Below are 11,295 nucleotides of genomic sequence, written 5' to 3'. Positions count from 1 at the left end.
GCCACTGGCTCCTGCTGCACCTCCCTCTCAGTGGTCTGAGCTGCTTGGCCTGGCTGGGAAGTTGACTGGGATGTGGGTGGGGACTGTGGGAGCCCCAAAGCCTGGAGCCTGATTGTGGAGTGTTCAGAGAATGTGCCTGGAGAGGGCTGCAGGGCTGACAGGCTGCAGAGATGTGAACTCGCTGGCTCAGACCGGTGTAGTTTCTCTCCAGGCATCCTGCCTCCAGGATTTCATTCTGTGACATGAAACTTGGCAACCAGGGGGTGGAAAACAGGCTACATATGGATTTTTGTTTGGAGAAAAGTCCCAGCTGAGTGTCCACTTGGGATGAGGTTAGCCCGTGGTTTAGGGTGGAGAAATTCTGTGTTTTGGGGTGGAGGGTGCCCATGGTGTGGACCAGGGCATTTCAGCTCCCAGGCTGCTGTCCTAGAACTGACTTCAAAGCTGAAGGAGAGCCTGGGAGAAGAAAGGGACATCTCCCTTCCTTCCTTTACACTTCTTGGCTGTAGCCCAGCACTGCTGCAACCCCTTGCATGAGGATCTTTTCCTTTTTCTCACAGCTTGCTTCTGGAAGTTACCTGCTACCACTGTCCCAGCACCTTCCAGTGGGGCCATCCATGCATGACCCCCCCCACTGGCTGGTGTGCACGGAGCTCTGGAATGTCTACAGTCCCTGCTGGGGAAAAGGGGAAAGGGTCTGCAGCAGAGGAGGGGTGTCATGGGGCAGGGGAGAGGACCACAAGGATCCAGGGTGCAGGACTGTTTCTCCCATAGCAGTGGACCTGTGGCAAGGCAGAGTGACCACTGTGGCCTGGCAGGGACCTGCTGCTGCCAGCAGCAGATGAATAAATCCCTCTCACTGGAGCAGCGTCCTGTGGTCGCTCCATCCCCACGCTGTGCAGGGTCCTGCACCCTCCCACCACATGTGTGATGTGGGCAGACAGCAGTGCCTGTGCCCTGGAAGGGGATGTCTCTCCTGACACATGCATCCCAGTGATCCAGGGCGGCAGAAACTGGGGCTACAGCTTCATTTCTGCTAAATGTCAGAGGGGTTTCCACTGCAGGGAAGTTCCCTCCACCCCGCAGCACCCTCTGTGCCAGCAGCCTTGGCCCCTGGCTGACAGCACACCAGCAAGGCATATTAAAATATAGTTTATTGCTGTTCTTAGTTTAAAAAACCCCAACAAACCAAAACCAAAACCCACTAATAACAAACCCAGTGCCCAAACCCAGCGCTGTCCGAGGCAGGCTTGCGAGGACACACGTTTAGTGCAAAGAGGAAAGCGGCAGTGAGGGCTGAGGGGGCTCTGCTGGCCCTGTTCCCACAGAGCCCACTGCACTCACTGTACAGTATTGATTCGCCCTGGGGTTGTTTGGGGAGGGCTGGCCAAAATCACGAGCTCTGGTGGGAGTCCTGGGGGAGCTGGAGGTGTCAGAGGGGGAGCACGGGGTGTCGTGGCTGCGCAGAGCAGCTCTGACATGGGACAGGAAAGAACAGTGCTGAGCCAAGGGGCACCACACCTGCCCACGCCTCTCCACACACACAGCACTTTGCCAAGCAGCCACTGCCTGCTCTCCTGGGCTCTCCGGCGTGGAAACCAAACATGTGCCCTATCTTGTGGCTGCTCCCACTCTCAGGTGTCTGAAGAGTTAGTGGGGACCAGGGGTTGTAGAGTTAAGAGCATGGCTGCATCCCCTGCAAGGTCCTGCAAGGCATGGAGAGGCTCCTTAGCTCTCAGGAGCCATGCGGGACCTTGCAGCCAGCAGAACAGGGCCCTGGGTGCTGGCACCCACGGGAGGGATGCCCTGATCCTCAGCCCTCCATCCTCAGCCCTTTGTGGGTCCCCTCACCATGGCAGGCCTTGGCACTGTCACACCAGGCATCACCCCCAGCACCCACCTTCCCCCGTGTCCTCAGGGGAGTCAGCACATCACAGAGCTCAGCAGTGAGCACAGTTTGCCACTGCAGTGAGCTGCTGGGGCACAGCCTTTTGGTGTCTTCAGAGGGAGCTGGATGCCTTGGAGGAAGAGAGGGCTGCCCAAACGCCAGCCCCAGGTGCTACACAGGGTGGCACCAGGTGAATTCAAACAGCTCCAGCTCAGGGAAGGCACTGGGATCCCGGGACGGGCACAGGGTGGCTGGGATCACATAGGGCTGGCAGAGCAGCCCCGGCTGCACAAGGGGATGGGGAGGCCGGGCTGGCCCAGCCATCTGGGGGGTCTCATCTCTTCCGTGAAAGCACCGGTGAGGGGGGCTAGTGCTTAGCTTTTCCCAGGACAAGTAGTCACAGGCCGTGAGACATGTTTTCAGGGAGTAGGGATGCAGCTGCATCCAGACGGGACCAGTGTACAGGCGTGGTCAGCACTGACAGCGCCCAGGGGCTGCAGCCAGCAGTGCGGGACGAGGAGGCAGCAGCAGGGGCTGTGAAGCAAGGCACTATTTCTGAAAGGCAGGGGGTAGCAATGCTGTAAACCCCCTCCAGTCCCTCCATCGGCTGGTTTTGGTTGTGTCAGGACGGTGGAGTCGGAGGGCTTGGCCGGGACAGTGCTGCCAGCCCACCCCTGGCTGGGGTTAGGTCATCTTCCTGGCGACACTGGCATAGGTGTGCTCGATCTCCTCATCTGCAGGACAGGTGTGACTGAACTCATCGCAGGCGTAGGCGTTGTTGAGGTAGCGCCAGACACCCGTCATGTCCTCTGGGATCTCGAAGTCACGGTACTTTTTGGCTGCAATCTACAGGGGAAAGGAGGAGGAAGAGGAGGCTGAGACTTGCCAGACCTGGGGGAGATTCACTCTCTGGATTTGGCAGCGGGGACTCCCTGTCAACCCCTCTGGGAGCAGGTCCCCCCACCTTGGCCCCGCGGGCTGGTGCCATTACCTTGATGATGTGCAATTTGGGCAGGAGGTTGCAATCAGCCAGCGTCAGGTGGTCTCCGTCCAGGAATTTCCTCTTGGAGACGGTGATGTCCTCCACGCTGTCCTGGTCAATCTCCTCTGGGAGAGGAGTGTTCATATAGACATCCAGGCGATGAAACTCCCGCAGCAGGGCCTTCTCAAAATCTGGGAGGGCAGGACACCGAGCAGTGAGCGGGTGCCCTGGGCTCCCAGCTGAGCCCCAGGTTGTGCTGGGCTGGCTGAGCCTCCCCCAGGCTTTGCAGAGAGAGAAAAAGCCCTCAGGACCACACGAGCGAAGCACAGCATTGACCCTGGCCAGTCTCTGCTTCCAGGGGACCTGAGCAGCACCTCCCCATGCTCTGCTGTTATCCCTGTGGAGCACACAACTGACTTCATCCTTCCCACCTCCCCCCCTCCGCTTCCCAAGGAGGCTTTGGTGGGGCAGGCAGCAGGGACCTTAACCTGATGGCAGGATTTGCCTGCAGACAAAAGCATCTCTCCCTCCCGCAGCGTGGAGGATTACAGCCCAGCAACCCCCACCCGCAATCCTTACTGATGTTTGCTTCCTTGCGTGGGTTCTTAATGTATGCTGAGAACTTGGCAAAGATGTCACTGCCCACGTCGAAGGACTCCTTGTACTTGGGGCTCAGGTGTGGATACCTGGAAAGAGACACTCATGTCAGTGCAGGCAGGGATGGAGCAGGGAAGCAGCAGCGTCAGCTCCTGGGCCGCTGTGCCCAGGGCTGGTACTGGAGGATGCAGGGGATGTTCAGCTGTCTGTGGGAGAACTGTGATGCTGTGAATTACTGCAGCTGCCACCCTATGAGTTGTGTCATCTCTCCTGGGTGTTTGCCAGAGGACAATCTCAGGGCAGAAGCTCCGTGGTTGACGGATGCTGGTGGCTGTGGAGCCCCGGAGCAAAGCTCTGCCTGCAGGCAGTTCTGGCCCAGCCCAGAGGATGAACGTTGGCACAGAGGGGTCTCGGGAAGCCAGAAGCTCCCGTGACTTCCTCAGGAACTGTCTCCTGCTTGCAGACATGTCCCAGGGCGCGCTGGGCAGCTTGTGACAAATGCATTTGAACTTCCTCTTGTGCAGCAGCAGTGGCTGCAGCCATGCAGGGCATGGGGAAGGCTGGCACGGGGGGCTGCAGGCAGCGCCCCAATGAGCTCGGGGGGCACCACCCCACAGCAGCCCTGCAGGCCACCGGCACTGCTGCAGTCAAGCAAGGCCATTTGCTTTCGCTCAGCTGAGTACACCGGGGGTGAGTGAGCAAAGGGGGTCTCGTGTTCCCCCTCTGCCTCAACACCAGCTGCCACAGACAGCAACAAAACCACCGGTTCCGGGGTCCCCGCACTCCTCGCCGCACTCCTACCCTGTCCCCGGTGACGGGATGCGATGACTGGTGCACTTCCTCTTATTGTTTCCCATTCCTGCCGCCCCCACGCCCTCCCTGGGGGACGCAGCCCCTCAGCATCGCAGCCCCTCAGCATCGCAGCCCCTTGTCTGCAGAGGAGGCTCAGGGGATGTGGGGGCCATTCCCCTGCCCGGGGTGCCCTCGGGCACCTCCTGGCACCGTGCCCCGCTTTCCCAATCTGCCAAGCGCTGCGCAACACTGTGCCGGGGCCAAAACGGGGGAGGAGGGAGTTTGTAATTACGTGGGCGGGCACAGGGTCTGCTCCAGGAACTCCTCAATCTTGATGAAGTCTGTTTTCAGCTCCTTATTGAACAGCAAGAAGGGTGGGTTGGTGCCCGGCGCTAAATCTTTCAACTCTTCAGGTTTCCTGGAGCGGAGAAAACAAGCAGGCTCAGAGCCCGCAGCCTGCCCGCCCCCGCCAGCCCCAGGGGGAGCGGGGGGCAGGACCAGGAGCGTCCCCATTTGTGCACTCTGCTGGCTTTGGGGAGCTGACGAGTTCCCCCCAGCCCCTCGGTCTGCCCTGGGGTGCCTCTGGCTCACCCTTGCATCCAGCGGGACAGGGGGTCCCTGGGCCGTGCACACCTTGGCAGGTGGCCCAAGAGCCTGAAGCCCACACGTGTGTGCACAGGGAGTGCCCAGTGCACACGGGCTGTGGGGTGGGCAGGGAGAAGAAGTGCTGATGGGGGAGCTGGGCAGGGGGTGTCTCTGCCCGCTGCTGGCACGGGGCTGCGGGGACGCCTCACCTGGTCATGTCCACCGTGGTGACATTGAACTTGACCCCTTTGAGCCACAGCACCATGAAGAGGCGCTGGCAGAAGGGGCAGTTTCCGATGTTTTCTCCATCCAGACCAGCCTGCCGGGAAAGCAGAGAAATGAGGATTTAACCCTTCCACGGACAGGATGCCAGGAGTTGGAGAGCCACTGGAGGTAGGCACACGGAGGGCTTGGACAGGTACCCTGGCATGGCACATCCCAGCACCAGGGCTTGGCTGTAGCCCTGAGGCCACTGGAAAGGACATAGAGCATCCTCAGGATGCCCGGGGTCTGGCTCTTCCCAGAAACATGAGATAAATCTGGGAGGAAGTGGAGAAGGAGGCAGGGGAAGGAGGCGGAGGGTGATTGCTAATGGATGAGGAGGAAGGGAGGGCCCGCTTGGCTGGGAGGCCAGGCTGAAGAGGGTGGAAGAAGGGAAATGAGCTCATGTTTGCCAGGAAAAGAGCAGTTTGTTTTCATGTGCTGTTCATGTCTGCCTCCAGTCTCATGTGCATTTAATGAACCCAGGCATGACTCCCCCGGACTGGCAGTGGCCAAGAACCACCCAGCAGCCTGCCCCAGGCTGGGGGCAACGGGGCTGTGCTCAGGGGAATTTGTGCTGCCATCCCACACAGTGTCAGTAGGAAACAGAGACAACTTTCAGCTGCTAAAGAAACCTCTTTCAGCCCCTCTGCATGGGCACAGCTGCTGCATCTCAGCACTCAGGGGGCTGCTCTGTGTCCAGGACAGGGTCAAACAGCAGTAGGAATGCGGGAAGGTGAGGGGCTTGGACACTCTGCCTGAGTCCCACTAGGGCTCCCTCACCAAGGTCTCACCCAGGTGGTTCCTGTTCACCAATCCCAAGGGAAGGCAGCAGCAGGCAGAGTGAAGCCCATTTCCTTGCTGTGTAGCAGCTGGACAATCCTTTGGGAAAAGGACTGAAATGCCTCACGAGGAGTTTGGCAAGAGGAACGTGGAAGGTTCCCCCTGTTCATACAAACTGGCTGAGGTGCTGCTCTGAGAGGGAAGCTGGGCTGTGGCGAGAGGTAAAATGGCTCACAGGAAACTCAGCTTCTTTAAGAGAATGAACGAGTTCCTGAGCTGCACGTGAGCCGTGGTGCTCTGGACAGGGTGGCTGCCCTGCCCCAGCAGGGAGGAGCAGCACAGATCACACCACCCTGTCACTGGGGGATGCTGCTCCCATGGAGTCGTGGGACAGGAGCCCCAGTGGGACAGCTCTGGACTAAGCCTTGATATCTGCTGGTGAGCTGAAGTCCAGAGGCTAAGCAGAAGGGTGAATAGATTTAAGAGGATCTGATGGAGTCAAATAGCAGCAAAAACATCCGTGGTGGGCAGCTGGAGGTGGCTCCAGAGCTCGCACCTCTCTGGGGCTCCAAAGACAGGATGGCTGAGGAGGCAGAGACCTGTGCCTGGCTCTCCTGGGCTGGAGGTAGGTGCTACAAGTCACCTGTCTGTATCCACAGCTGCCCTGAAACCTGTGGACTCTGGAGTGCTCAGCTGCTCCAGGAGAAACACACCATCCTCAAATTCAGCCTAAAGGGGACAGTAAACAGATCAAAACCCTGACACTCCAGGTGGTGAGCTGGAGCAGGGCAGTCTGCTTTTCCACCATGCCAACACCTTTTAGTCCTTTCAGAGGAAAGAAAATTGCTTTTAACAAGAATTTTTTGTGCTCAGCTGTCATGGAACGATGCTCCTGAGGAAAGAAATGGGAAGAGAAAAACGTGTTGGTTCGTTTGGGACATGCCCAACAGTGAAGCTGAATCCACACACGAGGCTGGTTGCTGGCTATTAATAACAAGTGCTCCCGGGGGCTTACAGCTCAGGAGCATCCTGTGTCACTAATAGCAAATAGGGCTTCTTTGGAAAGGGGTAAAACTGGGTCTCAGACTTCCTGTGAAGGAGCTGGAGGGAAGAGTCAGAGAACAGCCTCGAGGGGTACCTGTGGGCAAGAGCACAAGGCATCTCTGCTCCCCGTCCCTTCTCCATCATGCTGCCACCTGTGACCCCAAACTGCTGCCATTCTTTGGAGCATCTCCAGCACTAACAGCTCAGCAGGTGCTTTTGTGTCTGCCTAGCATGAGGACCAATGCTTTCCTTCCTTCTCTCCCTGCTGGCTATGCTCCCCTCAACTTCCCTGGCCTGGCACAAGGCTGGGAATGAGAAGGATTAGTTTGTCCTGTTGTACCCCCCGGGAGCTGTTGTACTGAGCCATGGCAGCACACAGCTCTGGTGGAGTCCCACTGGGGCAGTGGTGGGGTGGGGAGGACAGGGAGAGGAGGAGGTGCCCCTCGATGGGGCTGCTCTGGGCTCAGGCTGTGCTCGCCTGCTTCGGGCTTCTCAGTGCTCCTCTGGGAGCTTCAGCCCCTGGGCAGCTTAGGCTGGTTTTCCCCCTCATCTTTTAAAAATTGAGAGGTGGGGAATTTTAGAGTGAAAAGGAAATCAGGCCTCTGCAGAGAGAAAGGATTAAGCTGGGCCCATCCCAGGATGCTCCGAGCCAAAACTTTTATCTGGAGGAAGCGGAGGGGAGTTCCAGCAGTGCCTGGGCACTGCTGGGAGAGCATTGGGCTCTCTGGAAGGGCCCTGCTGTCACCAGCTGGCCATGGGGAGATGCCCCAGGAGCCAGGGGTGCTCAGGGGAGACTTGCAGCCACATGCCCTCCCTCCCTGGTAAATGCAGAGCAGCATGGCAGGGGAGTCATCAGTCTGCACTTCCTTCCCCAAAGAGCCTCGCCCGCTCTCCCTGCTGCAGCAAGGACTGGGGTGGGGGCACAGAGCCTGTAGCCCCACCAGGCTGACTTTCCTCACTCTTTTGCCCTCAGATGATGGATAAGCCCAGCCTGGACTACTGCAGCATCTCTAGAGGCACGCAGGCTTTCAGACACAGCTCTGTGAGGCCTCACGAGGCTGCTCATGGGGCATTCAAACCCCGAAGTTACTTGGCAGTTCCTGTGGTTTCCCCTTGGTTAAACAGCCTGAAATGCAGTGGGAGGACAGAACAGCTTTGCCTGCTTGGGGCACTGCTAAATACTGCTAAATAAATGGGACTTGCCACAGCTCCTAGAGGCACTCCGAGAGCCAGGAGGCAGCTGAATGCCTGGTGGGGCTGCGGGACAGAGCCTCCTCCCAGGCAGGGAGAGCCCCCAGCTGCAGGGACAATGCTCTTGCCAGGGTGAGGAATAGCCAACCCCCTGGGGACACCCACCCCAACCCAAGGGCAAAGCTGGAGCTGCTCCGTGCCCTGCCTGTCCTCACCAAGGTAACTCCAGTGTTCACCAGAGTGAAACAGGTTGCCACGCTGTGCCATGCCATGCCATGCTGTGCCATGCCATGCCATGCTGTGCCATGCCGTGCCAGTGGGCGCTTGCAGGAGCTACCCCTGCGATTTACAGCTGTCCCTGGTCACCGGGAGCCGTGTCCTCGGCTCGGGGAGGTGCTGATGGAAGGTGCCTGTCAGCAGCCAGAACCACTGTGTCTTCAGTAAAGATGGGTCCTGAGTGCTGGGAGGGAGTGGCACAGCATCAACTGCGCTGTGAACAGACAAGCCAGGAGGGTTTTTTCGTGCTAAATGAAGACACAGAGGAAGTCCTGACGACACCGCTGGTTTTCTGTTTCGCTTCCCTCTGAAAACCCCCTTGAACATGCTGCTGCCATTGCAGTCACCTCTTGTATCGTCTTCCTTTACAGCCATCCCAGGCAGAAGTGCTAAGCAGGGAATTCAAGATGCAGGTTACCTTCACCAAGAATACGCTTGTCTGGGCTCGGCTCAGCCAAGCTCGATGTCCAGCAAGCAGTGCTGTGGCAATTTTGGCAGAGGGATGGGGGAGATCCCTCTTGGGAAGGCTCAGATAATCCTTTCTAACACATTTCCAACTACAGCCTGAGGAAGGTGCTTGAGCCAGGGAAGCCAGTGCCTCCAGCCCAGTGCCACGGTCCTTTCGTGCACCTCCAGGAAAGGAGGAGCAAAGCCCATGGGGCTGAGCGGCTACAGAGAAACCATCCTTAAAACCTCGATGTGGTGGCACAGGGGGGCATTGCCCCCCCCGTCACTGTCACTTGATGGCATGTCCCAGGGCCCCACTGGCATTGCCGTGGGCACACGCTGTTACCAGCCACCAGCTTTGCCTCCTCTCTTTTTGCACCTCACGTGTCCACTGCAGATATTTTGAACTTGAATGTTAAAATGTTCCAAGGAAAGTGTTCAGAAAATTGCTTAACAGGGAAAAACCCAGAAAACATTTCCAGCAAATACCCCTCTGTGATGCTGCCCCATCCTGCCCACACTTGGGCTCCCGCGCCGGCTCCCCAGGCCATCCACGCTCGTTTCGCAACCCCACTTGCGGGAGAAGCTGAAGTGGCAGCTCCCAGCCCTCCTGCTCGCTGTTCCCAGGCTGGGGCTTGTCTTTATCTGGGTTTCGAGAGGCACGTGTGTGCCCGCTCCTTCATCACGCCAGCTGCCAGCAGTGCCACTCCCCTGGGGAGCACGACCACCGCGAGACCAGGGCATCTCTCGGGCTGCTGGCGTGACACCCCATGGTCCCTGCACCACCGCATGTCTGCTCCCTTCCTCTAGGCACCCACTTAGCCAGCCTTCATGGCAAGTAACACAGAATTTGGTACCCATCGCCAGCCTCGTGGAATGTGAAGACACTCATGAATTCCCACCACCTGCACCCAGCTGAAACCTGGGTGAGGGTGAGCCAAAGAGTCACTGTCCCCCCCTCCCCGAGACCCACCTTCACAAACAGCTCAATCTCGGGCTCCTTGGTGGTGTTGTGACTGTCCATCCCGGCAGCGTGGGGACGGCCCGCTGGCTGTGGCGAGTTGGTCTGTCCTCTGCAGAACTCTGACGGGTGAGGCTTTCAGAGGGCTGACGGCTTGGGCCCCTCGGCTGCTCTCGCCCCGTGGAGGGCTGGGGCTCGCCCTTTCCTTCCTTCTGAAGAAGGGAGGAGCAACAGGGTGTGCGCCGGGACCCGCCAGCGAGCAGGGGAAGCTGCCGGGGCCTCCCAGACGTGACTCAGCACGGGTCTATCTGGTCATGTTCACGAGTCCCCTTCCAGTCTATCACACCCACCCAGGCACTGCTCCAGTGCCTCTGAGCAGTGGGCTGGTGTCCCCAGCACCGCTGCCGTCACTTCCCAGCTGGAGCAGGGCTTTACAGAGGAAGCGTCTCGCCTGCCGCTCCTCCTGCTGCTGCAGTCTCACAGTGGCCCTTCACCACTCTCCCACCCTCACACCGGTGTCTGGTGCCCCAGGGCTTCTTTATCTCCTTGGGGTGAACCCAGCTGACCTTCCCACTGCCTCCTGTGGCTGCATTACGATGGGCATCTGCCTGGAGGGAGGGTACAGCTCCTCTCCCAGCCTACCACCCTTGGGGGCCCCTGGCTGGGCTCCTCTGAGCACCCATCACTGCAAGGAGCAGGGCTGCACGGGGAAGGCGCTCAGGGAAGCTGAGTGGAGCAGCTTGGCCACCTGCCACCAGGTTTTTGAAGCCAGGGCTCAGCCCTTGGGCAGGAAGGATTGCAAAACAGCCAAAGTGGGAGAGCAGAGAGGCTGGAGCAGTGTCGGGGGGGAAGTGGGGAACCCCAGAGTGCCCCTGGCAGCCACCCAGCTGGGTGGTGTGTGGCAGGATGGTGGGAAGGGATGTCTCTGGGACTGACCCCCGGCAGGGCCCCATTCCTGGAATTTGGGCTGTTTCACAGGAAGGATGAACGGCTTGCTTTCCTCCCCAGGATGGGAGGGAAATGTTTGCTGTCAGATCGCCCTGGCTGCCGTCCCAGCAGAGACAGCTTCTCAGCACCCACGGGCTTAACTCTTGGGCAAGACCCGTCTTGCACCTCTGGACCCCAAAGCTGGTACCATTGCACAAAATGGGGACCCCCGATGCTTGACTCTGCCCCCCCCAAGCTCAGATAAGCTCCAACTTTCCTAAAAATAATCAATCCCTGTTCAGACAGCAATCCCCACTGAAGCAATTAGGATGGAAAATGATTTTGCAGGCTCCCGGCAGAGGCTCCCCAACAGAGATGCTTCTCCTAGTCCTGCTACTCAATCCAGAGTGATGTTTATGCTGGGGGCTGCAAGGGGAGGCAGGGGGGGCATGGGGGGCATTTTTCTTTCTGCCCCATCAAAGATTTTGGAGAACTTGGAACTCTCCTCGAGGGGACAGGAAGCTGCCTGACACTGAGGGATGCATTGGTGGTGCTGTTAGT

The 11,295-nt window shown here is 58.8% G+C and overlaps 1 protein-coding gene across 1 annotated transcript; it reads right to left on the bottom strand.

Moving 5' to 3' along the window:
- Positions 1 to 1,136: 1,136 nt before the first annotated feature.
- On the bottom strand, positions 1,137 to 10,210 carry LOC113973722 (chloride intracellular channel protein 2-like). Its single transcript, XM_027696187.1, has 6 exons — positions 9,820 to 10,210; positions 5,054 to 5,163; positions 4,552 to 4,677; positions 3,450 to 3,556; positions 2,880 to 3,061; positions 1,137 to 2,734 (listed from the first exon to the last, which is right to left on the bottom strand). The coding sequence occupies exons 1-6, from the start codon at positions 9,868 to 9,870 to the stop codon at positions 2,573 to 2,575; spliced, it is 738 nt and encodes a 245-aa protein (XP_027551988.1). The 5' UTR covers positions 9,871 to 10,210; the 3' UTR covers positions 1,137 to 2,572.
- Between the last annotated feature and the right edge of the window lie 1,085 nt (positions 10,211 to 11,295).

This window comes from Neopelma chrysocephalum, unplaced genomic scaffold (assembly GCF_003984885.1).
Source record: "Neopelma chrysocephalum unplaced genomic scaffold, ASM398488v2 Primary Assembly neopelma1_105, whole genome shotgun sequence".
NCBI classification, from domain to species: domain Eukaryota; kingdom Metazoa; phylum Chordata; class Aves; order Passeriformes; family Pipridae; genus Neopelma; species Neopelma chrysocephalum.
Note: the sequence above shows the minus strand (reverse complement) of the source record. Positions and strands in the feature narration are given on the sequence as shown.